This window comes from Sciurus carolinensis, chromosome 13 (genome assembly GCF_902686445.1).
Source record: "Sciurus carolinensis chromosome 13, mSciCar1.2, whole genome shotgun sequence".
Lineage (NCBI taxonomy): Eukaryota > Metazoa > Chordata > Mammalia > Rodentia > Sciuridae > Sciurus > Sciurus carolinensis.
In genome coordinates this window covers 64,653,381-64,671,548 of record NC_062225.1, presented here as the reverse complement: position 1 = coordinate 64,671,548, position 18,168 = coordinate 64,653,381, and the positions used below count along the sequence as shown (strand labels likewise).

The 18,168-nt window shown below is 36.8% G+C and overlaps 2 protein-coding genes and 1 pseudogene across 2 annotated transcripts in view; all 3 read right to left on the bottom strand.

The window, feature by feature from the left end:
- Strn (striatin) overlaps nucleotides 1–2,310 on the bottom strand; it is a 103,824-nt gene extending 101,514 nt beyond the window's left edge. Inside the window, exon 1 of the mRNA XM_047522656.1 lies at nucleotides 1,933–2,310. Coding sequence (XP_047378612.1) covers nucleotides 1,933–2,166 — 234 coding nt within the window. The 5' untranslated portion in view covers nucleotides 2,167–2,310. The remainder of the gene's footprint in view (nucleotides 1–1,932) is intronic.
- An 11,300-nt stretch (nucleotides 2,311–13,610) lies between these two features.
- The window catches only part of Heatr5b (HEAT repeat containing 5B), an 86,266-nt gene continuing 81,708 nt past the window's right edge, over nucleotides 13,611–18,168 (bottom strand). Inside the window, exon 36 of the mRNA XM_047523115.1 lies at nucleotides 13,611–15,687. Coding sequence (XP_047379071.1) covers nucleotides 15,383–15,687 — 305 coding nt within the window. The 3' untranslated portion in view covers nucleotides 13,611–15,382. The remainder of the gene's footprint in view (nucleotides 15,688–18,168) is intronic.
- Nucleotides 17,045–17,163, bottom strand: LOC124963758 (uncharacterized; annotated as a pseudogene).

Sequence of the window (18,168 nt, the reverse complement as noted above, 5' to 3'; positions counted from 1 at the left end):
CTGATCAAGTTAGCGTGACTTATTTTACAATTCTTAAACCAGAAAAGAAATTAAAATATAAGCAGCTATATCAAAAATCATTTCCTGCAAATGAACAACATTAAAGTTAAGCCTTGCCTTTAACTCTTCCTTGAAGCCTGAAATCCACAAGCTCAATTACAGAATACATTACTAATAAAGGTGAAAACGTGTAAGCATTCAAACTTGTTGGGTACTATATAGACACTATCAGCTTCATTCTAAGAAAACTTACAAATCTCAAATGGACTACATTATAGCAACATTAAGAGCAGGAACAAAAAAGTCACCAAAGAATAACATACAACTGTAGAAATAGAGACTTAGAAGAAATCACAGACACCATGGACCATTCCCTCATTCATTTAACCTGTTCATCCATCATCTCCCAGATACCTTCCCTAATGCTCCCCTCTAAAACAGCTGCCCCATCACACTTTATTTCTGCACCCTGACTTGTTTTTCCCCACAGCAGTTGCCACTATATACCATTATACGACACAGCTGCATTCGCTGATTATTTGCCTTCAGACTAAAACAAACTCCAGGAGGGCAGAAGCTCTGTCAATTTTGTTAATCCCAGAGCTCAGACACACGTGACTGGCATTCAACAAACATATCATGAACATAAATGATGAAAGTGAAGCCCAGAAAGGTTAAAGGATTTCCTCAAGGTCACAGATCTAGCAGTAAACATGGTCCTTACTGAAAACCCTGTCTACTATAACCTTGCCTATTTGGTCTTTCCAGAGCCACCTCCACTCCACCAAAGCAGTCTGTTTCAGCACATGATTCTATTTCACAGATTTCTCCCTCTCTCTCTCTCTGCCAAAGAAAAAACATGTTACAAAAAAGGGGGGCACACTGGATAGCATTTTAACTTCAAGTACTTCACCAACCAAAACTGTATTCAAATTCCCTAAGTATAAGGGATTAGCCCCTAAAACAGGCATAACCAATCACAGTTCTTTAAGTTCCTCCTGAAATTAAGTGTATGCTTTATAACTTTCAAGAACCACCACTGAAAACCTTACCAATTCAGAATTGCCTGTAAAATATCAACTCACTTTCATTCTTCTCAGGGCCCACAACAGCTCATCTCTGGATATACTTTATCTTGCAGATTATGTAAGGCAATGTAAATACTATTGAAGTCCCTTTAGTTCTTTTTAAAACATATGTCAATCTCACAAAACACTGAACATAAAATTAACTCTTGGCAAGTGTTAGATTCTGAGAACAGGAACTATCTCCGAACCAAGACTGGACCGTAATCAACTAGGTTCTTCATTCAAAATCCATGAAACTAAACGAAACGCAGGAGCAGTGGAAGGGAAGAAAAGGGCAGAAGAAACATTCACATACAGAAAAAGGGAGCTGATATTTCTAATCAGACTACTGCCCAACATCACTTTTTCACTGAAAGCCAAGGTCTCATTGACACAACTTGGGTTGTCTTCTGTGATCACCTTCCTTGCAGAAAGAGAAGTCAACTGCCAATACCTTTTGCAGGGAACGTCTCCAGACCTAGGATGGGACACGCTAGGGCAGGATGATTTGCTCGGTGTCTCTCAAAACTACTGTCAGCACCAATCAGTAAACTAAAAGGGACGCCCTAAGATGTGGAATGGCAAGAGTTGAAATGAGACTGGGAGTTAAGAGTGGGAAGCAGACGAAAAGGCGCGGGGAGGGTAAACAACGCATCAAGAGCGGGAGTGAGAACCCGGGTGGAAGAAGTGGGGTCAGCGAAAGCCAAAGGTGAAGGGAACCAGGGGATGAGGTTCTGGGTGGGATGGGCGAGAGCAAAGGGGGAGGGGACGCGAGAGGGCTGGGGGAGGGGGGAGAAGGGTCCGGGGCGGGGCGGAAGGGAGCGAAGAGGCGGGATGAAGAGGGCCAGGCCGGGAGGGTCTTTACCTGCAGCTCCGCCCGCTCCACCTCCCACTGTGCTCTCTCCACCTCGAAACGGGCCCATTCGTGCTGCAGGAAGTGCAGGATCCCCGGGAGGCTGTATTGGGCTCGAGCCGCCCCCGCCGCAGCCGCCCCGTCGCCGACCGCGGCAGCCTCTGCCAGAGGCCCGAGCCCCTTAGCACCGCCGGCGCCCGGGTGGTTGTTGCTGAAGAAGACGCCGGGACCCGCCTGCTCGTCCATGGCGGCCGCAGAAACCCAGGGAGCTGCCCAGGCGCCCAGCAGCGGAGGCAACGGCGGCAGCCAGCAGCGCCTCCTCCTCCCTCCGCCGCTCCCCGCCCACACCCCAGTCAGCAGGGAGCAGCCGCTTGGGCGCGGGGGCCGGCCGAGCCCGTGACGGGCCGGGAAGTGGGTCAACTGCGGCGCGCGGCGGCCCGGGGCCTGCTGGGAAATGTAGTCGCGGGGCGGGGCGGGGCGGGGCGCGGCGCGGGCGGCCTGCCGGCTGCGCCTGGGCTCGGGCGTGACCGCAGCTCCGCTCCGCCCCGCCTTCCCGGAGGGGGCGGTCGCGGGGGCGGTCGGGGAGGTCCGGGCGGTTCGCGTGGGTTTCCTCTTCAGCTGGGCTAGGCGGAGCTGTGCCCCGCGCCCTCGGGCAGAGGAAGCTGCGGAAGTTCACGGGCGACTCTCCCTGTTGCACACTCGCACACACACGGAAGTTATCTCGCGAAAATATCAACCCGAGTTGCACATCTTTTAGGGCTTCCTGGTCGTTTTGTTAAAAAATAAAAGGCTCCAAGCAAGCTATGCAGTCCGACTGCAGGACGTTGGCTCTCCAACCAGCCACACTCAGTCCTCTCCTTTGGCTCCGACCTCACAGTTTCTCCGGTCCTACACAACCCTCGCCTACTCCGTGTCGCTCTCGCTCCTACCTTTTTTACCCGAGGGGTTCAAACCTGTTGCCTGATGAGTTTTCCTTTACAAGAAACTCTGGTCATCTCTCCCCTAAGACAACACATCGGCTTTCTGGGGCTTCTTCCAAATTCTAGTTTGTTGATGTCTCTTCCGAAAAAGCTTTCAGCAGAAGTCCCTCTCCCTTTGTAGTAATCCTGCAGTAAATCCTGTAAAAGTTTCAGATGTCAAATAACAGATGCTATAGTTTTTTTCGGTTTCATTTTTCCTATCATCCCCCTGAGGTTTTTGCTCAATTCAATAGAGCAAATATTTTGATTGTCAGTTATATCCCCGCGCTTTGGAGATAAAAAAATGACAGTTCCTGTTATCTAAGAGAGATTGGTAACACACACACACACACACACACACACACACCACACACACACAGCCTTAAAACTACTCTATCTGAAAAAACAAAGTCCCCTTCTGCTCCAGACCTCCCTTGGGTATCCAGGGACCTTTCCTTTTTCACTTGTCAGGTTCCCAGTTTCTTCCACGTTTCACTTGCATACTGGCAACGCTATCAATCTACCAAAGGCACACACAAATCCATTTAGTTCACATGAACTTTTTGCAAATGTTTTCCTTCTCCGAATACCTCGATATCATTATACTGTAATTCACTCTACAACGATGGGACAAAGGAAGGCGCCTGAAAAACACTTGAGAAATGAAAATGAAATAAATTATCGAGCAAATATTTCTTAAGCCTAACAAGTTACTTGTAATCCTTCTGTTTCTAGGATGAACTTCTGGGATATCAGACCTGATGATGGTCATGGGAAAAAAATGTAAAGATATAGGGTGATGAGTGACATGTAAGGGAAGGACATCCTGTCCTTGTCCTCTCTCGCCTCCCCCTCTTCCCATGGCTACTTGTGCAAAGGACAGGAAACACATTGTATCTGGTCTGGTTGCAAATAAAGATGGCAAGCTCTAGCCTCTCTCCGTTATTGAATGTTTCCGTTTTGTGAATTCATCCTTTATTGTCATAAAAAGTTGATCAGGGCCTGGCTGAATTCCCTGTGTCATAAATTATTTTGGATGTTAAGTGTCCTTCGAGATACAACCCAATTTTCTCATTTACAACTCAAATAACTAAAGTCCAAAGAAATTGAGTCTTGTCCACAATGAGATCTTGAATGAGTGCCAGAGCCAAAACTAGCACCTAGATTTCCTGCTAATTCAGTGATCTTTTTTTCATTAACAGATTGACTTCTCTTTTATTAGAATTACCAGAGTACCAGGGAGACAGTTATTCAACAACTGCTTATTTTTTTTATCCGAAGGGTTTAAATAATCTTACAGGTTTGAATGTTACCTGTTTTTTCCTCTAATGTAGATGTGCACTGACTCTTCCTTTAATTAGTAACAACCTATAAAACATAATTAAATTGAGATAACCTAGGTTACCACACATATGCAAAAGAACTGTTTTAACTCGTGGTTTAACTTTATTACATTTTTTGCTTTTCAAGAATTTATTTATATACAAGATAATGCTGATAGTCTACATCATGAGAATATCATTCAATATACCAAAATATTAAAAATGGTTATAGTAAACTGGGCTTATGAAACAATTTTCACTTTTTCAAAAAATTTTCATATATTGTTATATTTCTTTTTAGTAACAAAAAAAATTTTTAAAACATGATTCCTTCTCTTGGAGTTATAGTTCTTTTGTTCCAAATTGTTTTGAGAGAGTAAGGTAGGGGCCAGGGTTGTGGCTCTGTGGTAGAGTGTTTGCTTAGTATGTGTGAGGCACTGGGTTAGATTCTCAGCAACCCATATAAATGAATAAAATAAAAGTCCATCAACAACTAAAAATGTATGTAAAAATAATTTTTAAAAAAGCATAAGGTATGTGCATTCCCAAATTTCCTATTAAATGAATCAACTTCTAAAACTATTCATTCTTTAGTAGTGAACTTACTGGTGGTTTTTTTCCCTTTGTGCTTCTCTGTTTTTCACATTTTCTGTATTCAATATGAATTGCTTTTAGTATTTTATCGAATACAAAATCGAACAGAAAAACTCAATGAACTTTCACAAATTCAACATTTCCATGTAACTACTACTCAAATCATAACATAGAACATTATATGCATTCATCCCAAAAGTCTCCTCTCAATGTACATTCTCAGTCATAACAGCAAAAATGTCTTTTGAATTCAGGGAAATATCCTTTAAAAGTCAATAACCAAAAAGGACATAGCATTTGTAATTAGTCAAACTTGAACTTTATTTCTTACTCTACATAATTTTCCAGATTTGGAAATATTGCACAAGTGAAACTTTTTTCATACTTGATTCCTTTGTTTTTAATATGGTAATATCAGTTACCCTATGAAGTGACAGTGAGATCATATGAGAGACGAAATATAAATCCCTTAGCACAGAACCTCGCATATGATAAATACTGACTAATAATGGCTATTATCTTAATCCAGTTCATAATATTAACTGAAATGATACACAAAAAACCAGGTGTTGAGCTGGGCAGGGTCACATTCCTGTAATCCCAGCTACTCCAGAAGTTGAGGTAGTAGGATCACAAGTTTAAAGCCAGCCTAGGCAGTTTAGTAAATTTGTCTCAAAATTAAAAATGACAAACCGATCCTGGTCAATATGAAGGGTTCAATAATTGTTCTTTTTACTTTCTTATCCCTCCTCCCCTATTCAGAATTTTAATTTAGTAGATTTAAAATAATCTTAAAAACAAAGCAAAATTAAAGCCTAAGTCTAACCTTTAAGACCACAGACTGTGACTGATTTCCTGATCTTTTTATTTTATAATAAAGCCTAAATAACATAAAAATAGGGTACCCTTTCTAAGAACACAGTGCAACTGTTAAAACCAGTTTAAAGTGAAAAATGCAAAATACTACAAGTTTATTTAGATATAAGGAATGTTTTCTACTTTTTAAAAAATATGCGTGTGTGTTGTGGAATCAGCATTATAGTTCTATAAAATGACAATACATCTGCTTTTGTGCATGTGTGTGTTTTTTCATTAAAATGAGTGGTTATTTTTTTTCAAGTGGTTTTAAATGACCAGTTATTTGGGTTTCTGAGACTTTACCCAAAGAAAAACTTCAAATTGAATTTGACAGTTCTTTCAAAATTCTGGGCAGAAAAAAGGGGAACTATTGGAGTTAAGAGAGGCCTTCCCAAGATGAGAATTTGGGGGAACAATTGATGATAACCCATTGTTTATACACCTCTTCTACCATCTGACCTCTTCCTGATCTCTCTCCCCTCTCCCCTATGCTTACCTTGCCTCAAGGGGTCAGTTCCGAGACTAACTTCCCTCAGACTACAGCTAAACTTACTGCCTAGATTTGAAGTCTAGTAATGGCTTGGTTGGGGAAACACCCAATAAGTTGGGAATGAAGGAATTCTATCATTTGAAACTTTCTTGAAGTCCAAGAATTAAATCTACATCACAGGCTTCTGACATGATGGGAAAATAGCCTCTATTAGTTGTTGTTATTATTACTACTATTTCCTTTTAGAAGAGTATGGTTGAAGTTAGGGAGCTGCCTAATTTTAAAATTAAATTTTATTTTATTAATTCTATTTAATAAATTTATAAAAATTAAATTTCACTTTTAAATTAAAATTAATTTTATCATTGTTGATAATTTGAGGAATAAATACTTCAAATTCAAAATCAGGATTGCTTTAATAAATCTAAATAACAAGAGACCACAATGATTACACAGTTCTGAAGCTGTAGCAAGACTTCTCTTGGAATATTAATGGTGATCAAATTCTATATCTCTAAGCAAAGAAGACTGAGTTTTGACATATTCTCATCCTTTCTCCCCAGCAACTCCATCTCTTGCTTCTCTACCCCTTTTCTCTTTTAAAGTTTCCAATGAATGAAAGTTCTACCCAACAAACTGTTGTTTTCTTTTAATAACTAAAGTGTCCCCATTTCTAAGCCAGGAACTGAATTTCAAACAATTATATAATCACTCTATAAAAGTAACTCTGTGTGTGTGTGTGTGTGTGTGTGTGTGTATACACGTGTGTGTAAGAATATTTTTGTACGCTGGCTACTGCTGCCAACAATGCAACTGAAACACACTGGTTTCTAGGTATAGCCACTTTCTCAGTAGAAGATATACAATCTTCATTTATGTGTGAATTATTCAGAACAGTACCACTTCCCCAGATTCCCATTAAACTGGTCCTCAAGAGAATTAAAATGTAATATAATTTTGTGCATTATTTTTTACCAACATGACAGAGGAAAAAATCTGGACTTTGTGCCAGAAAACCAAGATAAATGAAGTTAATTTCTGTTTACATTTTGAAGACCCATGCTTTTCTTAGATTTTTAAAAAATGGGATTTAATCTATTTTGAACGTACTACAACTCTGCAAGTTCTCAATACGGTATTATTGTTTAATATGTGTTAATTATAGTACTTGCTGTTGTTCTCTGTGATGGAAAATTCTACCATTATCTGTGTTATCTCCTTTTCCAGATTTCCCCTCAGCAGCAGGACATGAAGTAACAAGAGCAGGAGAGTAGGACTAGTTTAAACCAGTTAATCCACACTTTCACAGGAACTCATAATATGTAACATGACCAATAAGCTGACTATATTCAAATTTAGCTAATACATATAAATTTACTAGGAGAAAAAGAATTCAAATAAAATGGTTCTTAGTATTTGGCAATAACCAAATTAATGCTGCAACATTTTTTATAAACATGTAATCACTTGTAAAAATTAAGGAAGAGTAAAAATTAACTCTTCCTTAATTTTTAAAAATTTTAAAGAGGGTGGAATGGGGTTTTAAAGCAGAATTTAAATACTCGGAGGAAGAAAAGTAGTATGGTGAAATAAACCCAATATTACTGACACAAAAATAATCAGATGAAAGTAATAACAATTATTTTATAGCTGATATTTATGGAACATGTGCTAAAAAAAAAAAAAAAGCATTGTACATGTATTAATTCAATCCTTACAATGTCCCTATAAGGTAAATTCTATCTTTACTGGACAGCTAAGGATACTACCACAAGGCCATAGACACCACTACAAAACAAAACAAAGAGGTGGAGAAGGTAGGGGCCAGGTTACACAGGGCCTTGAGAGGAATTGGTTTTTATCTAAGGTAACCAAATGAAAAGTTTTTAGAAAGGTGTCAGATTTGAATATATAAGTCATTTGATTTTATTTGTAGAAAATAGAGCATTCAGACACTTCTGAATTGTTTTCTAAAGGTCAAGCACAATTTAAAGGTCCTTTACGGGTATTAACTCATTTAATCCAGAGCTACTCTATGAGTATGAACATTATTATTGTTCTCATTTTGCAGATACAGAAACGGAGGCAAAAAAACAGGTGACCTACTCAGGGTTATACAAGTTATGACAGAGCTGGTTTCCTACCCAGACAAACTGAGCCTACCATCCACTGCTATACTTTTGCTTTTTTATCTACAGTGGAGTTATATCCTGATAAATTCATCTTCAATTGAAAACAACATGTTAAAAATGCATGAATACACCTAACCTACTCAACATCCTAGCTTAGCAACAGGGTACACTCTAGAGACCTGGCATGAGGCTCAACTGAGGCTGACCAGAAGCTGCAGTTCACTGCCCCTGCCCAGCATGGACAGAGAATATCCTACAGCTATTCCTCACCTGGGAAAAGATAAAAAGCAAAATTTGAATTATGGTTCCTACTGATTGTATAGCACTCTTGCCTCATCATAAAGTCAAAAAAGTTTAAGTTGAAATATTATGAAGTCAAGAATCATCTATACTACAAATGAGCATGGTGACTTGGAGTAGGTTCAATCCTGGGTTCAATCCCTGGTACAAAAAAAAAAAAAGTAAATCTGAAGGGCCCCTGAAAACCTTTAAAGGAATCCTGCCTGCTATATCTCCTCTCATGCCATACTTCATACCATTCCTTCCTACTTACTACCATCTGTGATTATTTTATTCTATCTCCTGCCGGAATGTAATCCTATCATGGCAGATTTTTTGCTTGACCACTGTATTCCCATCATTTGTCATACATAAATTGTCCAGCCTGCCTCTCATGCTGGAGGCCCGGGTTCAAGTCCCCAGCTCTCTGGGTTTGTGGAAATTACTAATAAATGAAACCAATCTCCCATAAATTGTCCAGTGAATGAATAAAAGACAGCACGGGAGAATCATATCACAAAATTTTTTTGGTAAAGGGGAATTTAAGTTTTTTTTTTTTTTTTTTTTTTTTAACATAAGGGAGTTTATTAAGCACACAGACAGTGTCTCCCTGCAGGGTAAGAGAGAAAATGAGAGGAAAAGAGAAAGGGCGCGTGCGCAGGAAAGAGAGAAATGGAGGAGTCAGCTTGAAAACGAGGAGGAGAGAAGCATGAAAGTGAGGAGAGGAGAAGAAAGAGCATGAATGTGAGGAGAAGAAGAGAGCAGAATTTAAGTTCTTATACATATGTCCAGTATCAAGCAAAGCACTACCATAAGGCAATCTATGTGGGGAGGGGCATACTGCAGATTGAACCTAGAGACTCTCAACCACTGAGCCACATCCCCAGCCCTTTCATTTTTAATTTTGAGACAGGGACTTCCTAAGTTGCTGAAGCTGACTTTAAACTTGAAATCCTCCTGCCTTAGCCTCCTGAGCTGCTGGGATTACAGATGTTGAGCCACTGCACCCAGCTCCATTTTTATTTTACAGTTTCTTAGAAAACTTATTAAAATTACTTATTAAAACTACTTATTTGGGCTGGGGAGATAGCTCAGCTGGTAGAGTGCTCGCCTCGCAAGCACAAGGCCCTGAGTTCGATCCCCAGTACCGCAAAAAAAAACTACTTATTTGACATACTGACCTGTTTGTGCAGGTGGGCTAGTCTGGTCATCCTACCTGAAAATTAATGATCACATGGTTCTTTTTAAACCTCAGTTCCTCTAAATCTCTTGGCTTAAATGAACATCAGATGATCATTGGTTCATCCTTTTTATTTTTGGTGCTGGGGATTGAACTCAGGAACTTGTGCTTGCAATGCAAGCATTCTACCGACTGAGCTATCTCCCCAGCCCTCAGATGGTCATTGTCCTTGACATCTTCTACCCTTCCCTACCTCCTGTGTGCACACACTGGGGTTCACAGTATGTAAAACAGTACTACCAAAATTTGTGTTTTCACTAAAAACCGTCCAAACTTCATTAAGGTTTTCTCCTTGCTGCTCAACTAAAATGCCATTAATAAAATATAACATTTAGTTATATCAAAATATTTGGCAATGTATGGGATCTCCCATCCATTTTCTTGGAATTTGGAAAAAGTGACCCAGTTTCATTTTCATATGTCTACTCCAAAAAATATTACTTTCAGAAGATTCAGAACTATCAAAATTCAAATCTGGCTTTTGTAGTTGTTGTTGGGATAGAGACCTGTCATACTTTTATAACCCCTATAGCAAATCTATCCTAAGAAAATAATGTACAAAGTTTTACTTTTAAAAAGTCAAATGCAACATTTTTTATTAAAATGTAAAAACTGGATACAAAATAGCCATCTTCAGGATAATGGCTATCAATAATAGCATATCCACCATTAAGTAGCCATCAAAATATGATCATTGCTAAATGCTTCTCATATTATTAGAGTAGTAATATTTGGGAAATGCTTAGAAAATAAATATAGGAAAGCAAGATACAACATCTACTATTTAGGAGATTGCAACTATGGAAAGAAATAGATTCAAATATTAACATTTGTTCTGGGTGGTGGGTTGTGGAAATTTTCCCACAATTTTACAGAATGCAAATTTTGTGATTATAATAAATTAATTCATGAAAGATATAAAATTAACTTTTTTTTCCTCTGAGTCTCTTTATATGCTCATTGGACAAGATTAAAGCCCTTGATAGGCATAGTAGCACAAGCCTGTAATCCCAGCAACTCAGGAGGTTGAAGCAGATAGATCCCAAATTCAAGGCCAGCCTCAGTGACCTTAACAGAATGCTCAGCAACTTAGCAAGACCCTGACTAAAAACAAAAAATAAAAAGGGCTGGCGATATAGCTCAGTGGTAAAGCGCCCCTAGGTTTAATCCCCGCTACCAAAAAACCAACCAACCAACCAATCAAAAAGAAAGATTAAAGCCCATTGTACTTTTACAAACAAAATGAGGCATTTCTCTATATAACGTGAACTAATTTGAAAAGAAAGAGGTTTAAAGCAAATAATCAAAAACAAAAGAAAAAGAGAGGAAGAAAGGATCAATAATGAAAGTTAGAAAATTCAAACGAGTCCACTTAAATTTCCATGGGTTCTTTGACTAGAATTGACAGTAATGGGGGAGGGGGAAAGACAGGTATATGTGTATGAGAACATGCTGAGGTAGAAATCCATGAGTTCCAATGACAGAGACAGAAAATTGTGGATAGGAAACAAAGGCTGTAATCAAATTCCCCTTTGCGAAAAGAACAGAATAGGTGGGAAAGAAGGAATAGTTGTAATTGATCACTTGTAGATATATGATTATCACATACTTGCTTAGGATAATTTTTCCAAAAACTTGGGACAATTTTTCTAAATTATGATTGATATGCATTTTTTAAAAAATATTTTTAGTTGTCGATGGATCTTTATTTATTCATATGCAGTGCTCTACCACTGAGACACAACCCCAGCCCTAAAATCTTATTTAAATAAAATTCTGTAAGGTCCACAAATAATTTCATAGGTTTTTAGATAAGAGAGAACTAGAGATGGATTTGTAAAGATTAAATCATGTTTTAAAAATAACCCATCTGACGCAAAGTATTAAGACAAGAAATTTATTTATAGCTATACTTCAGCCATTTCTTTCACCAACCTAAACATTCCAATTAAGAATGAAGAAAATGTATAGCTGGGCATGGTGGCACAGGTTCGTAATTCCATTGACTCAGGAGGTTGAAGTAGGAGGACTGCAAGTACAAGGACAGCTTCAGCAACTTAGTACGATGCTGTCTCAAAAAAATTTTAAAAAGGGCTAGGGGTGTGGCTAAGTGGTTAAGCATCCCTGGTACTAAAAAAAGAAGAAAATGTGAGGAATAGTAATGCATTTATTAAATAGTTATGCAGTAAATTAAATGTTTTGAAAATTGGTTAATTATATCCATCATTCAGTATTGTTTGAATGAAAGAATCAATATAAAGTGTCTAACACAGGGTCTGGCACTCAACACAAATGGCAGCTTTTATTTATAGTAATGATCTGCAATACTTTTTTGTTGCAACTTTATTTATTTTATGTGGTGCTGAGAATTGAACCCAGTGTCTCACACGTGCAAGGCAGGAACTTTACCACTGAGCCACAACCTCAACCCCATGATCTGAAATACTTTAACTTCTGTGCCTACATTATATATTTAATGTTTTACACTTTCATACTGTAACAATTTTACATACATGTAAAGACTATTTACCAAACCAAATATCATTATTATATGCTGATATTAAAGGATTATTTAGATTCACTCTTGATAAAAATAAACAGATAAACATGTGGACAGATGTATTTTCTAGGTATGTAAAAGATCACAGAGAAAAATATCTACTAAATTTCCCTTTCATTTTGTAGATGAGGTACTGGGGTCTCAAAAGGTAAGTGGTCCTGTGTTTTATCCCTAATGACTAATAGGATATATTCAGAAAAGGGACACCCGACTTCAGAGCTTATCTTTCTAGATAAATTGAGAATCCAAACCTATAATATTGATTAATGAGAACTTGGAAAGCAAACAGAAGATACTTTATTGCTTATGCTATTAAAACTACTCAGTATGTAAACGTAAAAAATAAATAAATAAATAAATAAATAAATAAATAAATAAATAAATTAAAAAAAAAAAGAATGGCATAAAAAAAAAAAAAAAACTACTCAGATTATGCTTCAGAATCCACTGGCTATAATGCTACTTCTCCTTTTAGCTTTATGACACTGGAAGTTTATAATCATAATAGATATGATTATTTGGGTTGTAAAAATCTCATGGGTTGGGCAATGAAACATTAATAAACATAAAGCATCAAACAGAATTTCATTTTATAGTTGTGATTATAGAAAACTAGACGTTAGGTTGTCAGTGGCTTAGAGGGGGTTAGAGAAAAGAATAAAGAAGTACTAACAGAGAAAGAGAAAACAAGAGAGGCAGGGAGGAAGGGAAGAGAGACATTACTAACACATGATGCAGTCTACCCTAAAGGGGGAAATGATGGGAAAAGTTTGAGAGGTATCAAGAACACAAAAAATAGCCAAGGCAGAAATAAATATACTATATAAAGAGATGACTGAAAAGGAGCTACGTGCACGCATGCATGTGTGCAAAAAATGAGACCAGAAGACAATTTGGCAGTGCCTTAAAAAGTTAAACATAGTATTACTATTTGAGTCAGCAATTCCACTCCTAGGTATATATTCAAGAGATATTAAAACATGTATCCAGCTGGTTGTGGTGGTGTGCACCTGTAATTCCAATGATTCAGGAGGCTGAGGCAGGAGGATCGAAAGTTCAAAACCAATCTCAGCAACTTAGTGAGGCCCTGAGGACCTAGTAAGACCCTGTTTCAAAATAAAACATAAAAATGGCTGGGGATATGGCTCAGTGGTTAAGCACCACTGGGTTCAATATCTGGTACCAAAAAAAATTATTTATATATATAATATATATATATATTTATGTATATATATATATATATATATGGTCACACAATAACTGGCACATTATTTTTCAGAGCATCATTATTCATAACAGGCAAAAAGTGAAAGCAAACAAATGTCCTTCAACTGATGAAAGATATCAATTGATGATAAAATGTGGCATTCATACAGTGGAATATTATTCAGTCATAAAAAGAAATGGAGTGCTGATTCACACTACAACATGGATGAGCCTTGAAAATATTATGCACAGATAAGAAAACAGTCACAAAAGATCACATATTATTCCATTTATATGAAATATCCACTGTACAAATATTTATATAGAGAGAAAGTGGATTAGTGATAGCCTAAGGCTGGTAGGAGATTGTGAGATGATAGATAAAGGATATGGAGTTTCCTTTGGGAGTAATGAAAATGTTCAAAATTGACTATAGTGATGGTTGCACTACCCTGTGATTATAATAAAAACCACTGAATTGTACACATTAAGTGGCTAAATTGTATAATATGTGAATTAATTTTAATAGACTTTTACCAAAATTAAAAACAAAAACAAAAAACAAGAATAACAACTTTGGAAACTCAAGTCAGAAATTAAAAACAACTCTGTAGAAATAAAAGTCAGTGAGAAAACAGGTGAAAGAAAGTGACTTTCTGAGGAATTAAAAGACTGAGGCAGGAAGAAAGGCAAGGATCTGTAAGCTGGCTGCCAACTGGTGTGGGTATGAGAGAGAATAAATGTCGGGTGGCAGGTGATAACTAATTATATAGTTTGAAATGTTCAGAAAAGTCACTTACTTTTGATAAAGTCTATGTCACGTTGTCTGGTAAAATTTGGTGTTTAAAATTTGCTAAATGCTGTGGTATACATTCATTTCATCAATTATCTGTTTTGCAAGGAAAAATTCCCATTGCAAGAGAGACTGGCATTAACTATAATTATGACTAATTCATTTTTGTATACCCTGAAGTACTTAGCTTGATGCCTTATACACAGTAGGCATTCAATAAATATTTGATGAATGAAACTAGCCATCACAGTCAGAAACTGAGGCTCTGTAATTACAAAACATAATTTAGATCAAATTTTCACCATTAAAAAAAGTAGAATATTAAACCACATTTGAAACATTTTAATGGACTTTAAATGAGAACTTTAATTCAATTAACAACTAAAATATACATAAACACAATTCAGTAATTTAATATTAAAGTAAAAAGATGCCTCAGAAAGATAAGGATATTTTGAGAAATGTTTAGAAAATGTGATTTTATTCATAGTATGTACACCACAAAAGAGAGACTTTCTATTATTTTTGGTTTCCTGAAAATTTTAAATTTACTTATTTTGCAAAGCAAGTTTTTTTGACAAATGCCAAATTTTGACCTTTTTTTCCCCTGATAACATCCACAGTCTGTTCCAGTACATGATACAATTATGTATTCAGCATGTAAAAGACCATGGCTCAGTGTTTAAAAAATAAATTAATTAGGGTTTGGGGGGGTGTAGCTCAGTAGTAGAGTGCATGCTTAGCATGTGCAAGGCCTGGGGTTCAATCTCCAGCACCATAAAGAACAAAAACAAAACAACAAAAAAATTAATAAAAAAGAAACATTATTAGCAGGAAAAAAGAAAACATATGTACCACATAATTTTTAAAATCACTTAAAAATCAATAGTGGTGTGAACATTACTTCCTTAACCTACTTAGAAGCATTATATTACCAATATACAAATAAAATAGAATCCACAGCCTGGAATGATACAGTGGTTATCACTAACTGGGTGAAATACATATAAAAACGAATAGAGGAACGCACTAAAAAAAACTTGTTTTTAGCTTGATTGTTGGTGCAGAATGTATGGTAGGAGCTGGCTGCCTGGCAGCAGCTTTAGCCTTGCTTGCTTGGCTTGCTCGAACAGCAGTTTCTAGCCGCACTTTCAACTCAGGAGCAGCCCCCATTACCGTCTTGAAAGCATGTGGATACAGAGGTCCGATATGCATTAAATTCTGGAGTGCAAACTCATGAAGATCTTTGGAAACTGAACTTGCTGAGGCAAAAGAATTTTCATCCAGCAGGTAAGAAATCAAAGTGGGAACTAAAAGCGCAAGTAACTGGACTCCTGTAAATAACAAAGATAACAACAAAGATGGGTCTGATTTGAGAGTGCCTATTGTTTAACATTTTACATAAAAATATATTCACATATTATGTATAATTTATAGTTTAACAGCAAATTAGGCTCCAGCAATGCTCCTGAAGTAACTCATTTCAAATAAGAATTAAAGGTATAAAATAATGAAAGCATTATAATTTCAATTCTGAAATCAGTATTATTAGTGAGATGTATCAATACTAAGCACCATCATGATTTTTCCATATTTTAATGGACTACTTTACTCAGATTACAAATGTTTTGTACTATAACAAGACTTTTAAAAGGTAATATCTGACTTTTTTATTATTATTATTAAAATCTAAGACTAAATGCACTGCAAGAACTAAGTAGGACTCAGGTGTAGCTCAGTGGTAGAGTGCTTGCCTAGTGTGCTTTAAGGCCCTGCTCAATCGTCAGGCACCCCACCCACCCAAACACACACACACACAGAGGCAAATGAATCCTATTAATGAATATGACATTCATTAGGAGGGTACCATCAAATGAATGAATATATTAATTTGATGGTGGCATTTTTAGACTTACCTTTACATTTTATAGTAATATGATTCCAAAAAGGTAAATTTTCTTTTTCTTTTTTTGGTACCACAGATTGAACTCAGGGGTGCATAACCACTGAGCCAGATCCCCAGCACGTTTTATATTTGTTTATTTTGACGTAGGGTCTCACAAAGTTGCTTAGGGTCACGCTAAGTTGTTGAGGCTGTCTTTGAACTTGCAATTCTCCTGCCTCAGCCTCCTGAGCCGTAGTATAAATTTTCAATTTTTGAATTTATCACATGACTTTTTTTTAATTTTTTTTTTTTTTAGTTGTAGATGGACACAATACCTTTATTTTATTTGTTTATTTTTATGTGGTGCTAAGGATTGAATCCAGTGCCTCACACATGCTAGGCAAGTGCTCTACCACTGAGCCACAACCCCAGGCCCTATCACTTGACTTTTTGAATTTTATTTTTTTAGTGCATTACAGTTACACATAAAAGTGGAGTTCACTGTGACATATTCATAAAAGTATATAACATAGTTTTCTCCATTTCAATCCCAAGTACTTATTACCTCTTCCCTCTCCCTGTTCTCCTTCCGCTATTCTATTGGTCTTCCTTCTATGTATTTATTTTTTACTTGATGAATTATAGTTACATATAAAATTGGAATGCAATTTGTGGTGTATTCATACATGTGCCTAGCATAATTTGGTTAACTAGAGTCCCCAGTCCTTCCCCTTTCCCTCACTTCTTTCCTCCTCGATGGGTTCCCCATAAACACAAACTCTTCCGATCTCCATTCTATTTTTCTGAAAAAATGACAGATGCCACAGAGGTAGGTGGCAATGCCTTAACCTTATGCCTATTGTCTGGCCCACGGGCCTCTTCCATCCTTGTCAAGGGAATGCTAACCTCTCCTTTCATACAACACTATCACTCAAAATGTTTTTATCTCATTTGCAAATGCTCCTTGTCTTAAAAATTTTTTTCACAGGAAACTGGAAAGGTAGAGGTTTTTGAAAGCTACTGCAGGACTGGAGGTGTCACTCAGTGATAAAGCATGTGCTTCAGCAGGCAAAGGTCCACAAAGCCCTGCAGAGAGAAGTAAAGAGGCAGGAAAGAAGAGGAAGAAAGGAAAGAATGGAGGGAAAAGAAAGGAAGTCCATTCAAATAGCTCCCCTATAAAAACTATAATCTACACCTATGATAGCAGAAGAGAAGAATGCACAGATGAATGTAAAAGACAAACTGATCTGATTTGATGATTAATGATTAGCCGATTATGGGGAGCAAGAAAAAGGCAAATATTAATGTAATGCATGGAAGCAATGTCAAAACTGAAAGTCAGAAACAACTGTTTAGAGAAATTCATAAATTTAATTGGAATTAGTAATAAATTAATATATAGGTTATTTGGGCAGAAAATTCATGACTGACACTATGACGTATGTTAGGAAAATCAACAAATTTTTATGCATACTTTTATTTTACTACTGTGAATTTCATAAACGTGAGTTCTAAATCTTACTCATTTTGAAATTCTAGCACTGTTCTTATTGACCTTTAATAGTTAAAATATTTTTAGTCGAGTCAACTTAAGATCAATTCCTGAACAGATATGCTAATTTAAAATTAAATGTAGCATGAGAATCTTGAAAATTGTAAACAGCTTAATGTTTGATCAGAAGATAGTATTTTAAAAATTTAGACTTTCTACAATAAGTAAAAAATATTTTTAAAGACAAACATATTATGAGGAAAACAAGATTTAAGTATTAAGGAAATAAAGAAAAGTAATATAGTAAGCTGTGTAAGTTTTGTTAAATGGATGTAGGTAGCAGTTTTTCATGAAATTAAAAATAATTTTAAAATATCAAATATTGAGGTATTTAAACAATAATGTTTGGTGTTCAAACTTATCTGGTTATATTTGTTA